The 25795-nt window shown below is 34.4% G+C and overlaps 1 protein-coding gene and 1 long non-coding RNA gene across 17 annotated transcripts in view; one reads left to right on the top strand and one right to left on the bottom strand.

Moving 5' to 3' along the window:
• CDK14 (cyclin dependent kinase 14) overlaps positions 1-25795 on the top strand; it is a 566062-nt gene that overhangs the window by 294596 nt on the left and 245671 nt on the right. For all 13 annotated transcript variants that reach the window (XR_012074504.1, XR_012074505.1, XM_072965036.1 and 10 more), the window contains one exon: positions 849-943. Coding sequence is in view for 11 of the 13 variants with exons in the window: in XM_072965036.1 (XP_072821137.1) it covers positions 849-943 (95 nt within the window). In the remaining 2 variants the exon portion in view is untranslated. The remainder of the gene's footprint in view (positions 1-848; positions 944-25795) is intronic.
• Positions 1-25795, bottom strand: part of LOC140697434 (uncharacterized) — a 42791-nt gene that overhangs the window by 3631 nt on the left and 13365 nt on the right. For 2 of the 4 annotated variants that reach the window (XR_012074517.1, XR_012074516.1), the window contains exons 4-5: positions 24928-25039; positions 6940-7085 (exon numbers count right to left, since the gene is read on the bottom strand). This is a non-coding gene — a long non-coding RNA (uncharacterized lncRNA). Of the gene's footprint in view, positions 1-6939; positions 7086-14903; positions 15090-24927; positions 25040-25795 lie in introns of those variants that run through there. The other 2 variants (XR_012074519.1, XR_012074518.1) reach the window with 2 other exon arrangements.

Genomic DNA, 25795 nt, shown 5'->3' with positions numbered 1-25795 from the left:
AATATCAGTTAAAAGTCAGAGGTTGACAGAATGGATTAAAAAAAACCACATGACCCAATGATATGCTGTCTATAAGAAACTCGCTTCAAATATAATGATATTGGTAGTCTAAAAGAAAAAATATATAAAAGATATACCATATAAACTCATATCAAAAGCAAGCTGAAGTGGCTATATTAATATCAGACAGAACAGTTCAGATTACAGAAAATTACCATGGTTAAAGAGAGACATTATAAATTGGTAAAGGGGCCATTTTCACAAAGAAAGGATAGCAATCCTAAATGTATATACGCTAAACTACAGAACTTCAAAATACACAAAGCAAAAACTGGCAGAATTCAAATAAGAAATTGAAAAATCCCCAGTTATAGTTGGGAATATCAACACCCACTCTTAGTCATTGATGGAACCACTGCTCAGAAAATCAGCAAGTTTATAGAAGAATTCAGTGACACCATCAATCAATGAAGTTTGATTAAAATTTATCAAACTCTCCAACCAACATAAGCAGAATATATATTCCATACATATGGCAAATATACCAAGATAAATCACACCCTGGGTAACGAAATAAACCCTGACAAATTTAAACAATTGAAATCATATCAAGGATATTCTCTGACCATAATGGAATGTAACTAAAGATTAATAACAAATAACAGATGAAATAATTAGAGGTAACTTAATCTAAATGAAAATCTTATTCCTGTGCTCTTGAATTGTTATTGGCTTAGAAAATGGGAAAATAGATATATTTTATCTGACAGTGTACCAAAATGATAATGAAACATATCAGGTGGCTGTTACCCATGATAAATTGTCTCTTTGTCCACTTTATTTTACAGCTTCTCTATTAAAAGGACTAAAACATGCTAACATAGTGCTGCTTCATGACATCATCCACACCAAGGAGACGCTAACACTTGTGTTTGAATATGTGGTAAGTAAAATGAGAATTCAGATTCTGTAAATATGAATGAAATTCTTACAGTGTTATCATAGAGTTCTGTCTTTAGGTAGTTATACTGAAGTGAGTATTTTATTTGAGTACAGAAGACTTGTAATTTTGCATAACTTTGAATGGTGTATATCTTAAAGAAAAATCCAGAAAAAACATTAAGTTGAATTTTCATCAGATATATTATCTGTTTATAACCTGTTTGTTGCTAGTATACACTCTAATTTTTGGGTTTACCAAGTAAGATTTGACAGCATGTCAGTGATCACTCCATCAAAGAAGTTCATAGATTTCCTTTGATAATAAATGTTTTTTATTCTCTCATTGGATTTATAACTTGGTTTCTCAGAGGCATTCTTATTAGGATTGTGTGTGTGTGTGTGTGTGTAGAAAAGCCTGATACTTACAATTTAGGCTTCATAGTTTTCCCCCTCATTCATTGTTTCAGCTATTAATTAAAACTTCCAATTTGCATAGCACACAATGTAATGATCTTATTGTGTTGAGACTTGGACTTGAACTCATAATTAATCTTTCTCCATTTCTCTTAGAAAAACATATGGTATTTGTGTAGCACCACTTCAGCATTTAACTGTGGAATCATGAAATGTAACCATAATAATTAACATCCCAATTTTCACAGATGGATCTAAGAGCATGTAATTTACAAGACACAAATGACATTGGTGAAGACTTTTATTGAGAAGAATAGCTGTTGGTATAGTGAATGTATTAAGACCCCATTTTGTAATTACCACAGTACTTTTTTAACAATTTAAAAGAATGGCCAGTTTTTCTTAAAAATATATAATAGAATGAATATTTCCAACATTTTTATCTTGCTAATGTCTGCCTATGTCTGTTTGTCACTTGAAAATTGTTGTCTTATGAAGAAGCCATTCATCTTGTCTATTTACATATAAATGATAGATACATTTGAATAATATGGTAATGTGGCTACAAGGACAGCTAGAGCTGAGCAGTTGCATATATTACAGACTATCAAGAATGGATGCAGATTCACGTCAATGCAAATATAATTTCTTTTGTTCAATTGATGATTTTGGAGTCAGTAGTGTATTTGCTGAATTAGAATTGGAATTTTTGTTTCATATTTTTCAGTATGTCTTGTGATATTTCAGTTATATCCAGATTTTTTTTAGTATACTTGACTACTTTTCCACAAAACATTACAAAAGAGATTTCAAAAATATCCTTGTTTTCTTCCCTCAAATTGGATAATTAAATTAAAGGGAAGAAAAAATAGTTTGGCCCCTAAAATCAGCAACAGTGATAGAAAAACTAACAAAAATAAAGAGAAAATGTGTCCTCCAAATCTAAAAAGGAAAATTAAACATATTTGTGAGCCTAAAACTGTGCATATCAAATCAGATGTCGTTTGATGATTTTACATTCTGTGGAAGTTGCCACGTAAAAGGAGGGAATTTCACTGTCCTGCAGTATTTGTCAACTGGTTAAGACTGACCTGTAAAATCATTCTTGTCTGTTCGAGTGAAATTCTCCCTGGTCCCAGTTCTTGTGGAGACATGTCTCCAGGTCCTCTTCAATAAACTACGTAATAGTGATACTCTACAGGCAACATTTCATTCGAAACTTCCCTGGGGGAGCTAACACGCAGATTAACCTGTTCTTTTTTGGAGAATGAGGCACACTGAGTCTTTCATGGTGTATGATTGCCCTGCCTTGCCTCTTCTTCTATTCTTCACTCCACCTTTATTTCCTTACTTTCCCAGTGTTTCTTTGCCTATCTCCTCTCTGCCTTTCTTTGCCTTTTTCTATTCACTTCATCTTTTATCCTTTTTTTTTTTAAATTGAAGTATAGTTGATTTACAATGTTGTGTTAGTTTCTGGTGTACAGCATAGTGATTCAGTTTGGTATTAGCAGATACATCCCCTGTCCTTCTGCTCTCTCTGTTGAAGTACTTTTTGTTGATACAACTGAAGTTTGTTTGGCTTTTAAGTAAAATGTTGCATTGTATCTCTGAAATCGGAGTTGGGGAGGTGGGGAAGAAGAGCTGCATACTGTAGAAATTCTTTACAAGAGTCTTCTCAGTGAGAGTTAGGAAGGTTGGACACTCCTTGAAAGTATTAACCTGATTCTTGGCAGTTGCCTGGTACAAAAAGAACTTCCCTGAATATTCCCTGAAGTTTTTATTTTCTTAACTGCTTCTTCATTGCTTGCTTTTTTTTTTACATATGCCAATATCTCAAGGAAAATTAAGATTCTTAATACTTTAATGGATTCATTTAATCAAATTGCTTTCCTGACAGTATCTAAGAGAAATAAATCCTACCCTTTTCTTGCATGTTTCGCAGTCATGGAAAAGAGATAATAATTTTTCAAAGCATGAAATGCTGTGGGATTTAGAGCAGGTCTAGTTGAGGGATATAGGGTAGGAAACAGGAGTAACTGTGAATTTGAGATGATGACCGAAGGACTAGACAGAACTTTTTCCTTTTTTTTGAGGGAGGGGACTGAGTATGTTAAATAGTATAAGAAGAGCCATACCTCATACCCATTAGAACCCTAGATATGAAGGGAGAGTAGCATAATTTAAGATTCATTAGATCCTGTGTTCCATTCCCAGTATCTCTGTTAGAAGTAAATAATTAAATAAATAAATTAACTTAATTGCCTCCCTCCATAAACATAAAAATTAAAGAAAGAATTAATTAAGTGTTCAAAGGTTTTTTTGAGATACCTATGTAATTTGAGTTCCGCAAAATGAAACATGCTTATTTATGATAGTGTACATACTGTATAAATATATATTCTGTACTTTTCCTTAAAAGAGAACTCTAAGCCTGGCTGCTTTATAGTATTCCCACGAATAACATTTTAGGCTATAAAACAAAGCCTTCTGAGGTCCAGGTTAATGAAATAAATGTTGAAAAGTTAGTGATGTGAAAGAATACTTGAGGAATTGCCTTTGGAAGTCATTATTAAAGTGATTTAGTGGATAATAAGATATTGTTAGTGTAGGCTGTCTCTTAAGTACTGAGAAAGGCTCCTGAAACTTAGGAAATCTAGTTTCTTGCACACTGTCAGAATGTGTAGCTATGATGAACTGCAAGCATCTGCAGGGTGAAAACACTCTGGGAAATGTGCCGCCCAAGCTGCCATGGCTCAGTCATGTCACCTGTGGGCCCCATGATACGTGCTGTTTTGGGTGCTCCCTTCCTCCAGTTGTTGTCAAGTGTGGACGAGTATTTTAACCAAGAAGCAGCTCTAGTAGCTTGAAAAGGTATCTGGTTCATAGTGGTCTAAAATATTATAGCCATCTTTTTTTTCTGCATGGTTTGAGACTTTGAAGAGAACTATAAAAAGTGTGAAAATACTAACAAAATTTTTTATCTACCTAGCCAGAAAGTTAAGCAATTTAGTTTTTATTTTTTGCCAAAGACAAGTAAGTGCTGCATTTCCCTATTTAACACCATGCTGAAAAATCGAAAACAGATTCCATAAGTGGAAATAAGAATATTAATAGTAAACATGATTATGTAAATATATAATACCATTAGTTAAAGTGCATAGCTATTCTGTTCTATTTTAAATTACATGAGAGCAAAGTATGTGTAGCAGCACTTTTCATTACTCATTTAATAATTACATATAAGAAGAGCAACAAACTTAGAACTAACTAATCATGATTATTCTTTGGAGCAATCATTTTATTTCTTCTACTGTGAAATATTCCAAACTAATGTGCACCATTATGTAAAACAAAAAAATCTGTATTCTGCATTTAAAAAGTCACCAAAATTCATATAAAGTGATTTATGATTCACCAGAAATCATATACAGTATTTTTGTAGTGCTTTTACATTCTACAAAGCACTCTCATATAATGTCATTCCATTAGATTCCATCTTTAGCCCTTTGAAGTGCATAAGGCGTGTGTTATTGTTGTCCAGTTTTTTTTATTGATGAGGAAAAATAATGCTTAGAGAAATTAAAACATTTACTGGAATCTCATGGATAAGTTAAAGGGTGAAGATAAGACTTAGGTCAAGTCTTCTGTGCCTAAAAATCCTTCTGACTCCGTTTCACCCTGCAGCCTGCTGTCGTTAACCATCCTCATAGTTTTATGTGGTGGTCTGCAGTATGTGTGATGTTACGAAATGGAACTGGCAGCTGAAAGTTACATTCTGTCTTTCACCCTGCCACACAATTTGTCCAATTATTTGGTTTCCATGCCTCATACTACATTTTGACTTCTGAATCTATGAAGGATGTTTTAATTTGCATGATTTTATGTCACACCTGTTCTCAAAAACTAGTTCTCCATCAGGATTCTGGTTTCCAGATTAAACTATCCTAAGGCAATTGAACATTTTTCTGCTTTCCTATGAAAAAATAGACATAGGACCCCAGTCATGCCATTTGCCCAGCCAACCTAGTGGCTGACATATGACTGAAGAAACCTTCTTGGGTGGGAGTAGGGGACAAATTCCAGTCTCACAAATATCATGTGGAAGCAAGATGAAATGTCCCCTGCTATATTTTTTCTGAATTTTTAACCCAAGAATCGTAAAAAATAATGGGTGTTTCTTTAAGCCACCAAGTTTTGAGTTAGTTTCTTGTATAGCAGTCAGTCACTAAAACACCATGTGAGCAAGTGAACACAAATGGAAGAGAGTTTCATGGACTGAACACTAGGGCACTTCAACATTCAACATAATAATAGTAAGGCACTTCAGAGTGATGAGGAACAACCAACAAAGGATACTGAAAAGGAAACACAGTAAGGAAGGAGATTATTTATGAACTCAGATAAAACTATTTCATCTGAGACTTTGAGCCAGATGGACTTGGGTTACATACGAGCAGAGGCTGCCTCTCCAGCGCCAAGCAGACTGTCTGGCACATAGTAGGTGCTTAGCAAATAATGTTTATATGAATGAATGAGTGACATTTGAAGCAGGAAGAGCAAGGGACTGTAATAGTTTCATTACTTCAGGCAAAGCACTAAAGGAGAGTATGATGACTTAATTCATCAAATTAAATTTTTTTGTATCTATATTCCATCTTTAGTTTTTACTTAGTCTTTACTTTTCTCTCAAAGCAAATACTCTTCTAAGCAGAAGATTTAGAACCAATCTGACTCCCTAACAAGTAGAACAGATCTCAGACAACAGGATAGTCAGAAACTACCTTGTTGTGTCAAAGGAATTAAAGTGGCTGCTGTGAATAAATGTACCAATCAGAGTTCTCTGTTTCACGCAACAGACATTCTCTTTAGCTGAATTAATCTGAAAAGTTTATTGAGATGATATTGTGTGGCTGACACACGTACTGGGAAGACTTGAAAAATGGGCTGGGACAGTGTTAGGCTGGGGTGTGAGAACCAGAACCAGAATCGTGCCAGGGACTGTCCCCCAAGCATCCTGCTACCACCAGGACTCTGGGCTCCAGACATTGCCTCCTGCTTTGCTGGGCTGGCTGCCCATGGTGACTGGGTATTATTACCTCTGCTGATGGTGTCAAAACAGTGTTGTCATTGTCCCTGCTGCTCTGAGTTGTTAGCTCCTAATGCTGATTGTTGTGTTTGGTTAGCTGACATTAGGTCACATACCCATGTTTTCACTGCACAGGCCCCTAAGAAGATCGAGAGTCTGGTCTTTTGGCTTTTGTAATGACAGTTGAATCTTGCCTCCCGACAAAATTTATAAAGCATGAGATTTTCCCATTATGGGGAATTCTTTCAGATATAGGACATATTTTCTCCAATTCCCTGCTCTTCCCAATCCTCCCTCCCTCCTTCAAAAAAAAAAAACACTCATAAAAATTCTCATAAACATCTACTACAGTAAGTTCATTATGTAGTCCCAGAAAAATGACATCTAGATAGAATATTAAAAGAAAGTCATTGCTTATAATCTTTGAGAAATCATCAAGAATGAAGGTGACAAAAGTAACGCTGCTTTTTAAAGGTGGTCAGGAACAAACGTCTGAATCTATAGACATATAAGTTTACTATAGAACAGTAGTGAAATTCAAAAATAGATTTTTAGACATTGAAGTCTAATCTTCATTCCCTTTTAGTAGGAAACTGTTACTTCTTGATTTCAACAAAGGTTGCGACAGGAACTCTCATGAGATCTGTATGAACAGAATAAAATCGAAATTCTGTGGTGAGAAGATTATTCTTTCAGTTTATTGCTGGTTGAACAACTTCACCCAAAGCCTATTGATTAATGAATTGACATCAGGATGGAGAAAAGTCTGTTGGGGTATGCTGGAGGGCATTGCCCTTGACCTTGTCCTATTTTATATTTTTATTAATGATTCAGATGAAGACACTGTGATGATGTGCGTATGTGTGTGTATTACAGCTGGGAGCCATAATTAACACTTGGGGTGATGGAATCAGGGGTCAGAAATGAATAGGATAAAATGAGCCGAACCTGCAAGGTAAATTGCAGTGGAGTTGGGAAAAAAATGGCAGCCCAACCAAATACAGAAAAACAGCATGGAAAAAAGTTAACTTTAAAAGAGTTCATGTGAGGGTGGAGGGTATAGCTCAGTGGTAGAGGGTGTCCTTAGAATACACGAGTGTCCAGGGTTCAGTCTCCAGTACCTCTGTTAAAAAATTTCAAAATTTTTTTAAAAATTAAAAAAAAAAAGAGTTCATGTGAAAAAGACCAGTAATTTCTTTGGCTCAAGGAACTGAAAAAACAGGAGCATGCACCAAGGAGGGCACTATGAACCACGTACCACAGGAGACCAGTAAATATGCCAGGAAGACTTAGGGGCACTGAAGACATACCGAAGAATAGAGAACAGTGAGGTTCATATTTCGGATAGGATAAGAAAGCCAAGTGTGAGAGTTCTGGAGAGGCTAATCCTGGGGAGAATGTTCAAATGTTTTGTGTTACTTATAAATTAAATTCAGTGCCTTGAAGTGTAATGAACACCTTATACTGAAACTATTCAATAGAGAATAAATAGATTTACATCAGAAATATTGTAGGAAGGGTTCTTAACCTGTACTCAATGCAAAGGATTGAAATATGTAATTTAGATATGTTATTTCATATAGTCCCAGCTGAAACCATGAAGTGGGTATACGTTCCCTCTATTTTGCAGATGAGGACCTCATGTCGTGAGGACTCAGGTGTCCGATCCTTTATGCAGTCCCTTTCCAGTGGCTGCATCATCTGTGTTGAGTGTGACTCCAGATAACTCCAGGTTTACATAGCAAGGGACTGCCCCAATTTTTGCAATGTTATTTAAACTCATCCCATTTGGCATACTTTTTGGAAGCAGAAGCACAACTTGTTATTTTCATTTACTTATTCATTGTTTTTCTCCTCCAACACATATGGACTGTGTACATTGTGCTAGGGACTATCCTTAAGCTCTAGGGATACACATAGAGCTTTTAAAGAGGTTGAAATCTTGTGGAGGACTGCAGTCTTAGGCCGGATAATCTTCATGTGCCATTTGAGTTATAAGATGCTGTCATGGATCTTCATGTGTCATGAGACTAGAGCATATTTGTCTTCTAGTGACAGCAATAGGAAAAATGGGTTTGACTCATGGACTTTTCTTCTATAGGAGAGTTTGAAGGATGTTTTATTAGTTTCACACATGGAGAACTAGTTATGCAGTGTAATACTGTGATCCTGTATTCTAAAAGGGTGGGTTGTCATCCAGAACCAAGTACTCAGTGTGAACAGATGTAAACATTGTGGATGAATGAACGTGCAGGCAGTGTAAGATAAAAGAATCCTGAACCATAAGGAGAAATTAAAGAAATGAAAAGGAAACAAGCTAGCTTTCAGTCAGTGCTCTGTTACGAACTTCTTATTTTCTCTAATTGGTAGGACAAAGTCAGTTATCTTCTTTTTTATCCTTTTTCCCTAATGGCTTTTTCTCATCTAATAGGGAGTCATGGTTTCCTTTAGACATTTTCAGCTGTGTTTGTTCACTATCATGTTAGGTGCTGAGGTTTTAGTCTACATCTTTTTCTGTTTACATCGTACCTATCTTCTCTGTGTTCTAGTTTTATTTCGTATAGTTGCCATTCTTATTAGGCAGTTTTGATCATAGTTCAGTATTTTAATCCACATGATTTAGTATGGAAGCATGTTTGATCTTTAACTGTTACCATAGTAAATGCCTGAGCATTTACAAAGACACACAGTTTATGAGTATATTCCACTACAAATGAGGCAGTTTTATGAGAAAACACCATGCCTCTGTGGTTTTTTAAAATTTATTTTTCTTGCTTTAATTTAGAATCTCATTATTTAAACTACAGACATTTAACAGGGAAGCTGAGATAACGTGATATTTAAAAAGAATAGACTGAAAAAGGCTTCATTGGCAGAGGGAAATCATGGGGAAGATAAAGACAGTAATAAAAAGATAATTCTTTTAGAAAGGAAAGAACATATTTTGTGTATTAATTGTTTGATTTTTTTCCCCACAGGAATTTTTTTCATATTTCTTAAGTTAAGAAAATAATAATCTTGAAAAAAACTGTGCATACTTCAGGGGGCAGATGGAGGCAGGAAAGTGATGCATTAATAAGAGTGACAATAATGATCAGCTTGGAGAAATTGCAGAAACGTTCCAGCTAAAGTACTAAACTTGCCATCTAATAAAAGTAGCCAAGATCAGAGTGAAGGTGATCAATAATTCCAATTACCTTCACGTTATGTTTGACTAGGCCATTAAGTAATTGGAGAAAAAAAAACATTAGCAAATTTATCTCTAAGTGAGAAAGTATACATTATTATATATCATACAAAATGGAGTATCTGCAACTTCTCACCAATTTTCAGAATCAGTAGTTTGATAAATTGCATATCATTATATTGACTGTTTAGGATTTTCTTTCATATTATCATTATTATTATTTATGACATTTCAAAAATATTTAGTTAACATCACATAATGTTTTAGTTTAATATGCATTTTGTGCTTTTATAAAGGCAGTTAAACCCACTGCAAGATGAAATCATTCATTTTTGTTGATGTAATTGATGTTTTTATGCAAAGTATACATCACATGCATATAAAAAGTCAGTACTATGGTTTGTTAGGAAAAATAGCTGTTTTTACTTTCATCTTCAGCTCTTTTAGCTGATTCTTTCAGATTTTCCTATGAATATGTAATAAGACTTTTTTTTTTTTTGCCACTTCTTGATCATTCACCTTTTGGCATCATCCATTGATTCCTACATTGAAAAGGAGAATTAAATGTTTTTTTTTTTTTAACTTTTCCACTTTCAAGTGAATTGAACCCGTCTTATCCTGCCATATTCCCAACCTTGCATCCTCCCAGTATAGGTATATTATAATTTTAATTAAATCCAAAATTCAAGATTTAAACTATTGTATTTAAACTATTATAAATCTTGTTTGTAGCTGAGGCATGTAGTATACTGTAATTACTTTTTCCTTCAGTTCAATTTTAGATTTCCCTGAAATTAATAATGATGTCTCATTTTTCATCTCTACCATTAATTGAAGGCCTCCCCAAGCCTCTGTCTGTTGCGTCTCCTGTCACTGCAGCTGGAGCTCTTCTATCTTCCATCTCCTGTTGGTTTGTTTTGGGTGAACTTAATTTCTAATAGCTTTATGGGAAAGAGTATGTGGAAGATTTTTTTTTTTTGAGACTTTGCATTTCTGAAAATATCTTTATTCTGTACCCATATTTGATTGACATTTTAGCTAGGTATAGAATTCTTGACTGGAAATAATTTCATTAGAATTTTAATGGAATTGCTCCATTATGGTCTAGTTTCCATTGTTTCTGTTGAAATAAATCTCTTTATTTCCAGTGTTCTGAAATAGCATGGTGAAGGAAAAAATTAGAGCAAGGTGTAGCATTAAAAAAATATATACATAACAATTTTATTGAGATACAATTCATATACAATTCATTTAAAGTTTGTAATTCAGTGGTTTTTAGTATATTCACAAAGTTTTGGAATCATCACTACTATCTAATTTTAGAAAATGTCATCACCCTAAAGAGAAGTCCCATACCCATTAGCAGTCACTTTAAATTCTCTACCCTTCTAACTCCTAGCAACCACTAATCTACTTTATATCTCTCTAGATTTGCCTGGACAATTCATATAAATTGAATCATTAATATGTGACTTTTTGTGCAAGCTTCTTTCACTTTTTGGAGTCCATCCATGTTGTAGCATATATCAGTACTCCATTCTTTTTTATGGCTGAATAGTAGTCCATGGTATGGATTGATGACAAATTGACATTATAATGGTATAATCATAGTTTAGGCATACAAAAATTGGGTCAGGTAGTCACTGAAGATCTGATCTCAAACATGTGCCTGCACCACTGAAAACTTGAATTTTCTCTAAACTGCATTGAACCCTAGGACACCATCAGCCGTGTTTAGAACAAAGCTGCAATTTTATGGTCTTAAGGTCCCACCTTGTAACTATGCAACCATCTCAGACCCCAACCAATCCTTGCTAAACAATCACCCTTATTTCTTGCCAATTCCAGTCATAATTCTTGACAATTTATGTAACTCACTATGTCCTTGCAATTTCCGTTTTCATAAGCCTCCTTCATTTTGTAGTCTGACAGAATACAATTCAAATGCTTCTTGAATCCATGACTCCCAGAGATAGTCCTAAACAACCCCCAAATAAACATCTCTTTATTTTAATCAGGTTTTAATTTATTTTACATTATTTTAATCTTGGTTAACCGGATAATACCTCATTTGTTTATCCACTCACCAGTTGATGTACATTTGGGTTGTTTTCACCTTCTGGCTGCTGTGAGTAGTGCTGCTATGAACATTTGCTATGCATAGCTTATAAAGGCAAAATAGAATCAGGATTTGTTTGAGTCTCTGTTTTCAGTTCTTTTTAGTCTGTACCTAAGAATAGGGGTGCTGAGTCATCTGATAAATCTACCTTTAAATTCTTGAGGGACTGTCTTAAACTATTTCCCAAATTGGATGCACCATTTTACAATCTAACCAGCAGTGCGTGTGGGTTCCAGTTTTTCCACACCTTTGCCAGTGCTTGTTATTGTCTGTCTTTTTTATTACAGGGGGTGTGTAGTGGTTTCTCACTGTCATTTTTTTTTGCATTTTGCTTGTGACTGATGATGTCGAGCTCTTTTAATGTGCATGTGTCCTTCTGTTCCAAGAAATTATCTTAAATGATTTTGTTATGAGTTCCTCCCTTCATTTTTTCCTTTCTGTTTGGATCTTTTGTTATTTAAATGGTGGACTTCCTGGATTGCTCTTCTAGTTTTCTTGTCTTTTCTCTCCTATTTCCTGATTATTTTTTTCCTTTAGTTCAACATTAAGGAACATTTTCTCAACTTTATGTTTCACCTATTCTATTGAAAAATTTTAAAACTTAATATTGTTGATAGTATCTCCTAGATATCTTTTTGTTCTCAGAATATTCCATTTTATAATATCTTTTTCTTGTTCCAAAGTTGCAATACCTTTTCTTAACTCACTGAAAATATTAATAATAGTTTTCTTGAAGCTTTTCTAACAGTATTTTTTATTTCCATTAAAATTTTTTTGGTTTGTTTTGGTCTTTGTGATTAATATTGGAGGTTGTAGGGTGATAACTGGTGATTATTAGCTATCTGGCTATACTTAGAAGTAGTGCAGTAACAACCTGACTGGGAGCTCCAAGTGTGTTGGGTAGCTGTTTCACCATGAAGCTCACTGTAGGAAATGACTAAGCCACTTTGTTGAAAACCCTTGATATCAGTATCCACCTTCCTTGCAGTGCTGTAAGACTCCGAATGAAGATTCTCCTAAACTCCTGCCTAGAAAATAGAGTCCTAGCTGCCAATCTTCTGGAAACAGAATCGGGGATCGAAATCCACTTAATCCCTCTTGTTCAGGATGGTATCCCTATCCCTAACTGGTTGGGTTTCCCAGTTCACTGTTTTACCCTCTCTAGGTTTGGGAGAGGCAGTTAACCTATGTAAGCCAAGTGGGATAAGGGATATTAGGATTAAATAGCTATTGAAAAGACTTTCAACCGCTCTTTCATGTTTTAGACCTCTGTATGTAGACCCTCTGTTCAGTCCCACTCTCTGGTGCTAGCCTGAGCCTTTTGGTTGTTCTGTCATACAAGTAAGGCTGCCTCTAGGCTTTCCCTGATGCCAGCTTAGTAAACCATTTGTTGTTTGTTTGTGTTTTGCTATGCTGAACTTGCTACCATCTGTTTTGAAGTTCCTAAAATTTTGGTGAGCGGAGATTCAAGAGAGTGCAAGATGGGTACATATGTTCATTTTGCCATCTTTACCTTGGAATTGCGTTCATTCTTAATAGGTTTAAATAAGAACAAATGCTTGAGCTTGTCACTGTGTAATTATGTCACTGTGTAATTAGATAATTTTTTTCACATTAATGGTTGTGAAACATATAAATCTTTGCTATTTATCAATTACTGGATTTTATCAAATGTGACAAGGCTAGTGGGAGTGAAGATATTTGAATTAACTGTTGTTAGATTATCATCCCATCAGTAAAATTTTAGGCACATGAGCAGTGTCTGAAGTGTGACTGTCCTGTCTTGATGGAAAATATTTGTGATTGTTAATTGGTAGGTTAGCCATTCTGTTTGTTTGTTTTTTCTTGTCATTTGTTATGATGATTGTGGGATATTGATAGACTGTATAAACACACACCCATGCATTTGATAGCATTATAAGCCAGTGAGAACATTTTTACAATGCAAGTGTATGTGCAAGGAATAAACAGTGGTGAAGGGTTCTGATTTTGAAACTTAATTATTAAGAATGTATAATAGGTTGCTCATTTTGCAAGTTCATTATGCTTTTCATTACTATGTATGATTAGAGACTTCTTTTTTAGAATGTGAACATTAGTGTTGTAAAGTTAACATCAAACTTCAAGTGAGTAATTTATTCCTTTTTCCCTGGCAGATATGAGTCCAGTTTGTAAATCCCCAACAGATGCTCATGCCTCATTTTTATTTCATAATTCAGAATCTGAAAAACTAATTTGTCATGGCAGCTATTTGCTAAGTAAGAATTTTCCATCTTCTGGGATTTCCCTTTTTTTCTTGACTATGTGATCTTTCTTTGGATCTACGTTATTATCTTTCATTGTAGCCATCATCAGAGACATTGGGAAGATCGAATCTGTTTTCTTTTTTCTTTCTATTTCTCTGCCCTTTTTACTCAGGTAGGGAAGTTAAAAGAACCAGGGAAAGACAAAATGTTGAGTATTTTAGCTAGGATTTGGGGAAGTATACTGAGGAACGATATCTAATTCTAACAACAAGATAGTCGGTGATGCTTGGGGAAAGAGATGCAGGGAGGAATGATCAGTAACAGAATATTTATTAGAAGAAAAGAAAGGATTAAGGTGTTTGTGGTGATTTTTGTTTGTTTTCAGTTTTTGTTTTTGTAAGTGTCACTTGACTAAAAATACAGTGAACTGAGTGGTATCTTGTGAAGGATGAACAGGGGAACACGATTATTCTTGTCTTTCATCATGACATCTGTGGAAGATGAATGGGCAACTAGTCTTCCTGAGGGCAGGGGCTGGGATCTCATTTGGCATGTCTCATAGTACAGTTACAGTAGAAACTCTATAAATCTTTGCCAAATTGATATTTTTTTCCATAGAATAGGTACAGTAGACATGATTTTGTGTAACACAAATGTAGAGTCATTTTTCAAGGTTTTCATGAAAACACCCTTACCCAGTGTGACAGACACAGAAATGTGAGGTCCATGTCCTCTTTAAAGGAGGACTTGCTGCCTAGCTACAGCAAGCATAGCTGTATGATGCCCAGAATGCATCCCCAGTCAGCAGCTCCAGGCTCTGGCTCAGCTGCAGGGGCCCATCTTGAACGAGGTCATGCCTTTCCCCAGGCATCAGGTATCTGGTGACTGTGTGAGGTGGGGTAGAAAGCCCGGTCATTTCTGCCCAGCGCAGGGCAGCTCTCGTGCTGGTTGACAAAGGCTTTATTGGCCTGCATTGCACTTTCACATCTGTTGTCCAACCTGCTTCTTTTTCATTCCTTTCACCTAACACATGTGTTTTCTTCTGTTTACGTAATGAGCACATTGTAGCCCCAAATTTCATCTGGAGAACCTAGCCTATGACACAGTTATAAAGATTAATTTTAAAATACAATTTAACCCTTAAACAGGGATTTGTTATCTTTTAGAGAAGTTACTGTTAAAATATGATGTTCTGACTAACATATCGAAATATATCAGACATATAGTAGAAAAGCAAAATATTTTCAGAGTTCAGAGGGAAAAAAATTAACCTAGTATAGCAAGAATTTCTAGAAAGTTAACTTTGGATGAGAAATAGTTGAGTGAGTTTGTAATGTTGCAGCATCATTTTGAAATTAAGTCCTTGACAAGAGGTTCTTTTAAAATTCAATGCAAATATATACATATATGTATATATTTAATATTCTTATTAGAGTATATTTGGGTCCAGGTCCCTGAAGGAAAGTATACCTCCTTTCCCTACTGAACTTAGGTTTGACCTTAATACTTGCTTTGGCCAATAAATTGTGAGCAAAAGTTGTTATTACAACATACCTAGCCTATCCCAACTGACATATCCCAAATTACTTACTATCCAACCACCCCAGAGAAAGCTAATGCTACAATGTGTTATTTTTGAAAACTTCTTTTATAATTCACACACACATGCAAGTTGTATGTGTATATGAATCTATGCTTATTTATGTGTATCCAGTACTCATATAGTACATATGATGTGTTTTAAGCTATTTGAAAACTCACAGAAGTTAATGCTACTGTTGTTCCAAGTCAGTAAATATAGTTATGTATCAGTATTTATCCACATTTTAAAATTCATACACCCTTTGTATTCATATAAAAATCTCATACTTTTCTTTGATACCATTTTAAATTTGGATACATTTTAAATTCTTTAAAAAAAACCAGACTTAAATAATGATTATTTTAAAAGATTTTACTAAACACTTGATTCTGGCTTTTTAACATGGAAAAAACCATATGTTTTATCAATGAGGACACTAAAGCAGCTTGCTTACCACAAACTTCTGTATCATAGATAGTGTCAAGGGTCAAGTACAGATTGGGTCACCTTCCATGTCAAGAATGGTTTCTGCTGATAGAAATTATTACAGCCAGCTTTATATGTTGATGATGATAGTTACATGCTAGGCCTACTAGTTTATTTTGAAGTAAATATTGAAATGCTTTGCACCAAATTCTCTAGTATGATTTTTCTAAAAACTTTTTGGTAATTGATTCAAATTTAAACACCAATAATTTTTTAAATTTTGCCAAGATTGACTTTCAAATGGTATTTTCAACTGCCTACAGCATCAGGAAACACTACCTGACTTCATCCCAGACAGACTTGGTGAGATTTTATTCTTTCTCTTGAAAAATTTTTCAGTAACCTTTTTATGGCAGATTGCTCTAAAGATATTTTTAGCTCTAGTTCACTGAATGCATAACTGGATTTTGGCATAAAAATTTAAAACATATCATGAGGAGCAATAATGTTGGTCTTTGCTTCTTGAAGTTTCAGGATTCATATTCAAAACATCAGATATATCTGCCAAATATGTCAGGCTCCTGGGAAAGTTATTATCTTGGTAAATTTACAGGTGCCTAATGATTGAGAAAAAATAAAGCAGTTCTTTTTCTGGGGTATCTTTAATTTCCCACTCATGCATGGCAAGGAATTAAGCACATTTTCTTTGTCCATGGATTGAGCAAGGCTAGTAGTGAAAGAAAAGAGTGATGATTTAATCTTTGGTGAATTTTCTTTATGTCAGGTAAGTTAGCAAATTTGACTTTTGGCTGTAGATCCTAAAAAAGAGATACATTGAAATTTCCACTCCATTTTAACTCTTTGCAATACTCAGAAGACAAGGATTTGTGAGGTTTTTTTCCCCCCCTGTGATCTGAGGTCTCTATTCTATTCTATTTTATGCTATTGAAAGAGCTACTTCAAAAGAAACTTCTACAATTTTTGTGGATCCTTAACTATATGTTGCACTGCTCCTCAGTTTCTCATGCTTCAGAGCATTATATCCTATACGTGAAAACTTGCATTAAAAAAAATAACATTGGTGCAATCCACTAATAAAGAGTTTGAAGAAACCTAAATTACTTTCACACCTTTATGTACTATATTGAAATAATTAAAATTAATTTTTTTAAAACACATATCTTTCCTAAATGTACTTATGCATGAGATGTGTCACAGGAATAACTATATAAATTACCTTTTTCATCAGATATAACTAACATGCATTTCACGTAGGTCACTGTTTGCCAGGACTTTGTCCAAAAGCTTTATCGTTCTGTATTCTTTGTATTCCCATGAGCCGAGAAGTTACAAATGAGTTTTACATTTGTAGTATTAATTTATTTTTCAGGCTATTTTGCCGATTCTAGAGATTTGGATTTGTCCCGTTTAGGAAGTCTATAGCCTACACTCTTGCTCCATAAATAATCAGATATCCATAACCATATTTAAGAACTCTAATACTAATTTTGCATCGTAAAATCTTAGTAACATTGCTTCTACTACACCCTCAGTATTTCCTTGGGGAGCAAAAACACCTAAAATTGTCACTTCTTGGTCAAATGATGTGAACAAAGCTACAAATGTTTCATTTTAGGTAAAGAGAGTATTATTGATCTGATTCTCATTCTTACTCACCCCATAGTCATCAGTAAGAACCTGAATAGTGAATACTTTTTACCCATCTTTATACATATTGCAATACTTTGCCCATTATGAGTTTGAAATTATACTTTGAATATGAGTTGGTATGCCAAAAAAAAAGTTAGAGTGACAAAGTTAACAAAATCTAATTGTTTCATATTTTCTTTGTGATGATGGGTCCCAGAATTACTGTTTTTAAATTAAAAATAACAGGTACACAAAACTCATTATAGTATGATCCCTAGAGTCTTCTGAACCACACATCTGGCATGATCAGTCCCTATGTGGGTGTTACTCTTACCCCTTAAGGCTCAGATTATATAAAGGGCTCCTATACTCCACTTTGTAGGCGAATAAAGTTATTCCAGGATGGCTGCCTTTGATTCCTCTGTCTCCTCCCCATCTCTTTCTTTCTTCTCTCTCTCTCCTCCCTCCCACTTTAGTTCACTATTTCTAACCTTTTCACTCATGTTGCTTTTACTCTGTAATTTCAGGATCTCTCATATTTCTGGCAGGACAGCTCCAGAAGGTGTTTTCAGAGTTAAGATACTCTGGAGAACTGTTCCAGTCCCCCCCACACACTTTTTTTTCCCCATCTCATACTCTCCAAAAATTTTACATGACCCACTTTGTTAACCTTTTTTTTTGGCAAATTCTTGAGGATGTTGGATGATCAGAGCATTCCATTTTTTATACCCATTGGCTTTTTATGTTTCCTTTTAAACATGGCTTCAAAATCGCATGATGATCTTTTTAAAGTGGCTATTTTACTCTGTTAAAACTTATTATGTGGTTTAGGCTTGTGAATGGCATACCAGGGAGCATATAAACCATACGAGGTAGCTTTTCACTGCTTCAAGAGAGCACATTTTGTACATTCTTCTATTGCAGAAATAGCATTTGGTAATATAGACCCACAATGTGCTCCGTCTAGAAGATTTTCCCCAATTTTTTGAAACTTCCCAAATCTATACTTTGACTTTATTTAAGTTTAAAAAGAAGTATCACTTATACCTCCTAGAGGTGTTATGAAGTAAATCAGTTATATAGATATATGGATATATGGAGACAGATAAATGGATATAGATACATGTTTGGTTTATGCATTAGCCATGACAGTATTGAAACTACATCAGACACGTGAACTACTGAAATATAAGTGTATGTATTCTTTTTATCAGAGAATGACTCACGACAGTCTTACTGCCTGGGTAGAGCTGTAGTCCTTCTACCCCTGGTGTCATTGCCAGAAGCGAAATAGAACAGATCTTGCAGGTTGCTGGTTTTCCTTGATGGGAATGTGGTTGGAAACACTTCCTGTTCCAGGCACCAGCCTCATGCATTTGGCTGCCCATGCATTTTGGATTCAGAAATGATGACTGAAACCAATTATGTAGAATTATGGGATATCTAAGTCACATATAGGTTTATTAATGGCCAAAAGGAAACGAATACATCATGTGATTAAAAAGAAAAGAAATGACTAATTTAATTAGAAATAAGCCAGGATGGTGTGATTGCTATCGGAGGATTTTTATATAGTATAAACTATTGTGTTAATTCCCCTTGTCCTCCCCAGGAAATATGTGTGTGGTTTACTGGTAGAATTTCAATCGTTTCCTAAGTGGCATAAAAACAGGTGAAAATAAAATAACCCAGAAATAGGCTTTGCAGTATGAAGTCTTTACAGGAACAGTGGAATGTCTGAGAATATTCCATTTAAGAACATATTTTTGGGTGGTGATGAAACAGATTAGAAGATCATATTTTCTCTATTGTCATACCATGTCCTGTAGTGCAACTTAAGGCACAGTAATCTGGCTGTAATTAGAATTTCTACTTCAGAGGGAAGAGATAATACTTTTGTACTTGTTCATGAATGTCTTGTTTTTGTCATTAACAGTAAGGGATTTCAGTGCATTTGCAAAAAGCCTAAATAATATTTGATAGAATGCTTACAAAGCTTTATTTTTTAACTACTGTTTTTAAAATGGCCCCTTTTGTATATAGTGGATACAAATTTTCTCTGTAAAGCATCTTGAATGACTATCATTTTGTTTTAAGGGAAAAGTTGATTAATGTTTTTTTCTTTTTTTTTAAATTTATATCATAATGAATAGTGCTTACATGTTGCAACTCACAACATTAAAATTTCATTAATTATGAATTGGAAATAAATAGAGGAGTACTATAAAGCTTAATGGAAAAAAAGCAATTTCAAAGTCAATTTAAACCTGTGGACTTCATAGAAGGGCAGTTTGAAACTAACTGCTCAGTAATTTGATGTATTAATTCTTACAGCAATGTAGGCTGATTAAAACAGATTATACCTAGAGGAAAATGGCACTGATTGCTGTAGAAGAAAAGGCAGACTCAACTTATAAGTTTTCTTCAGTTGCCTCTAGCAGCAACTATTCCCCAGTGAATTAACAACTTTAATGAGCTACAGGTGAAATAGATTAAAACTACAATGATAGTGAGTTCTCCCCAAATTTGTGACTATCCTTCAAGTGTGGTTTTGATTAGAATGTCTGTGGTGTGTCCTAGGCTTGGGACAATAGTAATAAAGGTGACATTAGCCTGCTGTTGAATAAGCATCACCAGAAAGCATCTGCCACACTTGCTGCCTTGGACACATGAACAGTTACCATTGTCGCCATTAATTTTGGAACCACTGAAGAGGGAAGTAATGGCTCTTATCCTTTAGATATTTGCAGATTTCTTGATATGCTCTTTTAGCAGTCAGAGTACTATTTAAAGGTTTTTTATGGGCCAGTTGCCCATTATAAGGAAGAGACTGGAGTATAATCAAACTGGGATGAAGACAAGGGAACTTCTTAAACAAAATCAGTCCAGAAAAGGAGGGCTCTGTACTTTTGTGCTTCCAATTTGCCAATATCAAATCTTTTTTTTAAATCACATGTTTTCACTCAATTTTTTTTGTTTTGTAATCAAGTTTTCATTAATTTCAAAATGAAAGTATAGCTAACCTTGGTATTTAAACATTAAAATAAGCCTGTTCCTTAAGAAGAAAAAAATTCAGAATTAGTTTTATTTTACTCTTGCATCTTTCCATGTGTTCTTACTCTGGTCAAGCAGTTTTTTTTTCAATGTTATAAAAATTACACCAAACCTGAATATACTGACTTTCGTCTCGCTGCCAAAATGGAAAACTAAATGAAAAGTAAAGAATGTGGAGGCTGTGTATAACATAACTTCACAGTGAGAATTTCTGTTGGTTATCCCAACAGAAATATCCTTGGATATCCTTATTTTTAGTCCAAGTGCTAAAAATTAGGCTGTGCTATTTTCAGTGTCATATTTTGGCAGTTTTTCTGAGAGACATCAGAAGTAGCTGACAGATATTGCGGACATCATGCTTAACATAGGAGAGTGGGGAAAAAATGCATGTGTTTGGGAAGAGGCTGTATTTGGATTCCTGCTTAATAAGAAAAGTCCAGTCTGAAAGCCAGTGCTAATGGAAATGCATAATTTCTCTGTGGAGCCTGGTATCTCTTGAATAATAGGTTTGATCACGTTAGCCAACAATTGGAAACCTCACCTCATGGACAATACATTGAATAAAAAGAAACATAAACACATACCCTATGACAAAGCCTACTTAACAATTGACTTATACTTACTTCTTCCCTGGAATATAAGTAAACTTTTATGTCCAAGGGCTTGTCTGACTCTGTGGTCTTCAGAGAGTCTTTCAGTGGAAAGATACTGCTTCTTTCCTCTCACTCAAACTCAGTTTCAAAAAGAGTAAGTGATGAAGAGTGGAAAATATGAAAAGGTGAATGTCATATCCCACTTGTTTCTCCTCTTTTTCTTTGGCTAGATTCTTTTTCCTGGTACTCTTTTCAAGGGTTCTTCTCCACTCAGGCCTATTTTGAAATTGTCATCATATTTATAATTTATCTTTCTAGTTTTCTTTCATGTCTTTCTCTTTAAGTCTCATGGCTGTGTACTGTTATTCATGCAGTTCTCAGCTCTACATACGATTGAAATTAACTGAGACTCTACTATGTGAAAGTGCTTATGAATAAAAAGTCTTTTTGATTTTTTTGTGGTCTTTCTATATACTGTCTTTTTACAAAGATTTCTCTCCTGCCTTCTAAATTGATCCAGCCACAGAGTTATAAAATCAATATGGAGAAACCCAAATAGTAAATGTGGCTCCTTCACAGAAAACATGTATATTCAGGGTGTTACGACTTCAGATTTGTTCTTCAAATTCCTTCCCTTAGAAACACTCCTACACTATGTAAATAACCAAATAAATACTACCTGATGGGTAATCAGCAGTGAGGAAGGAGGAACCTGATTTTGAAAGACATATGTGCGAGCATGGAGACTGAGCCTTTACAACCCCTTTCAGCTCTGTCTCTTCTGCTTGGTCTACAAATCTAGCCACATTTGATAGCTTCATTTAAAACTGCCCACTCCATGGAAGATTGATGAAATGTTCTTAGGCATTCGGATATAAACCTGTCAGATAGAAGCACTTCTCAAGGCCTTGCCTTGAAGAACAGCAGCAGGGATAGAGTGAGTAAGAGAGAGCTGTAGGAAAATGAGGTGAGGCGTCATGTAGTGCGGGGAAGTAGAGATGTCAGCCAAGAGCCAAGATAGGGATTGTAGGGAGGAGAGCGATTGTGTTTGATCTGCAGTCACCAGCACCTGCTCTGAAGATGCTCCTTTTAGTATTAGAACAAGAAATAGCCAGAGGTCAAGCCAGATGGACCTGAGGTTATTGAGGTTATCTGTGTCTTGTCAGTGGATAGTGATCTGTTGGTCATGTGCCATAGGGGCCTTCTGTTCAGAACTTTTATGTGTAGGATGACTTAAAAAAAATGGAATAACAAAAGAAGTGCCTCTCAGCATTATTGTTAAGTTTAGTTCTGTGTTTCTGGACCAGTGCAAATCATAAGAGTCACATAGTCCTGTGAGTTGAACTAAGGAGAGAAGTTAAAAAGAAAGAAGAGATATAATGAAATTTGTAACTTAGGCACTTCTGTTGCAGTTTCAGGCATACTACTGTGTATTTAAAAAGAGAGAAGGAAAAGGAACATTTTTAAATGCAGGTAGAACAGAATTTTGCCAGGGTGCAAAGTAAGACCCTTTGATACCTCTTGTGTCTTCCTCCATTTGAGATTTTCAAAATTCTTGCCCCTAATCACCCAGAGCAATTTAAGGTTAATTGTGTATTTGCTAGAAATAGTCTCAGTGGTTGTATACAGAGAGCTGTGTAGTGTGAATGAGACCCTCTGGGCACACAGACAGAAAGGACATATATATAAGGGTGAATTGTCACCCCTAAGAGTTCCAGTTTTCTGATAGTATTTATCATTCCATTTTTGATTGCAGTTCTCCCTTATATCCCTTCCTACTCTAAACACACCACGGAAAATCATCATCATCATCATCATCATCACCACCACCACCACCTATATCATCCATCATGTCCTGGGCAGTGTTGTAAAACCGTTATGGATATTTACTCATTAATTTTCACAATATCCACATATCACAATATGAGGTAGGTGTACTCGGATTATCGTCATTACATAGATGCAGATGCTAATACGCAGGGGTTATGTAACCTGCCCAAGACTACACAGCATGTGACAGCCATGTGTGTATGTGTGCACACATTTTCATGCCATACAGCTAAAGAAATATGAATTTTAAAATTGAAACGTTTTGGAAAAATCTTTGTTAAATTTCTCAAGATCTCATTTCTGGAGAAGCCTCCTTCCTACAATTCATAATGCAGTATCGCTGGGCATGCATATGTACTCAGAAAGATATATCAGGTGTACCATGAGGATCAGGAACTTTTTTTCCCATTCCTGGTATGTCTCCTTCTTCATAGTTTTTTTTTTTTAACTTTTAAACAAAAAACATGTAAAAAAATCCACAGAATATAAGTTCTATGAGAGAGACTTTATCTTATTTATTTATACACAATCAGCATTTAATAAATATGTCAAATATATAATACAATGAAACTTTTGTTCACAGCACCATTCTACTTATTTAATTTGTTAATTTTAGAAGATCACATTAACAGATGTTCTTATCTTGAACAATTTCCTTATTTCTAGGTTTAACCTTGTTTGATATTGATGTGTTAGTCTTTTAATATAATACTGGATTCTAGTGCCTACTATCATTAGAATTTATACATCTGTGATCATAAAGGGATTGGTTTAGTTCTCTCTTCCCTCCTTTGTTTTTGCCTTCTTGACATTGTAACCTTAAAGAAGGAACGAGAAGCATGCTGTCTTTTTCTTTGCTCTGGAGTAATTTTTATCTATTAGTTGTTGAAGGTTTGGAAAATTTTCCATTAAAACCATCTGCACTTAGTCACCTTTTTAGGTATAGCTCTTTAATTCCTGTTTCTTCTAGAACCAAATTTAATAACTCATGTTTTTTGAAAGAGATAAGTTTTATTTAGATATCAAATGTATTGATTTTAATGATGTTTATAATACTGATGAATTTATAGTACTATATGTTTATAGTATGTTTTAAGATCTCCACATTTTCATTTATGTCATTTTTCTCATTTTTAATATTGATTACATCTTGGCAAAGCCCTTCACTTAAAAACAAATCATACTTGCCAAAGATTTGTTTGTTTTATTGGGCTTTTCAAAGAAGTTGGTTTTTGGTTAATTGATCAAACCTGTTATTTTCTAATTTTTCTGTTCAGTTAATTCTTACTACTGACTACCTGAACCCCTTCTATCTTCTTTGGGTCTCTTTCTTATTTGGTATTCTCTAACTTGAATTTACTGTTGTTTTATCCATTTTCAGTTATTCTTGTGTTAAAATTAATGTACCTAAAAATCTAAATTTTCCTGTTGCTATACACTATATACATTTGTACCTAAATGTTTCCAGTGCTTTGAAATGTATATAGTATCTTATTATCATTCATTTTAAATGATTTAAACAGTTTAGGTTAAAATTTTCAATTTCTAATAAAATAGATTTTCCTTTTCATTCTTTTCTCATTCCCTCCCATTGACTGCTTTTCTTCCTTCCTTTTTCTGCTGCCACTGACCTTGAACTACCATTGATTGGCAGAAACATTACTCTTTTCTTCTAAGAAATAAAAAAAAATGCACTCAAACTATGATTGAGTGCTTTTCTGTAATTCAGATTTTTTGCTCTATGCTTATTGAGAGAGACTTATAGGTTTTAATTCTGGCACTTTTAATAAAATCTTACCTGAAATTTTCAATGAATGGTTTCTGGGTAACAATTACATCTCATCTTTTCATCTTTCTTCCTCAAGTGGTCCATAAGTTGGTTGTTGATGATTCATTCCACCGGGTAATAACTGCAAATTAAGCAAAATAAAAAGTTTGCTCAAACAAAGGCCATGGCAATTATATTTCAACTACTGCCTGGGTAATAGGAAATTAATGCAATGATTCCAATGATAGAGATAAAAAGAATTGTATGCCTTGTAGTTGGTAAAATACAGAATACTGTGATGTTAATTTTATTTAGTTGTAGGGAGAGATTATAATACGTCTTCTGCTTTCTAGAAAGTTTTGAGACTTTCTCTGTGTCTAATGTATTGTCAAGTTTTTGTGAGTATGCCATTTGTGTTTCAAAAGCATATGTAGAATGAGTTTATTGGGCACAAAACTAAACATTTTTAACTGTATTACTCATATCCTTTATAGCCTTGTTTTTATTTTTAATTTTTTATCAGTTCCATTTGTTGACTTTTAAAAGAAGGAAGCTAAACCCTTCAAGATTGTGTGAAAGTTTTAGTTTCTTCTTTTATCAGTTTTTGATTTATATTGATGTGTCATGTTGCTAAGTACATAAGTGTTTAATACATTTTCCTTGAATCGTATTATGTCTAATACTTACATTGATATACAGATTCTCTTTTATTGTTATTTACCAGTACAAATGACATAAAATATAAATAATGTAAATGTGCAATATATAAATATGATATATATCATATGATATCATATGTAATTATATATCATATATGATAATAAATATAATAATATAATATATCATACATTATTTTTTTAGATTTTCTGTTATTTTTTGTTTATTATATTCAGTTTGT

The sequence above is a fragment of the Vicugna pacos genome, chromosome 7 (assembly GCF_048564905.1).
Source record: "Vicugna pacos chromosome 7, VicPac4, whole genome shotgun sequence".
NCBI lineage: Eukaryota > Metazoa > Chordata > Mammalia > Artiodactyla > Camelidae > Vicugna > Vicugna pacos.
This window is presented reverse-complemented; position numbering and strand designations above follow the sequence as displayed.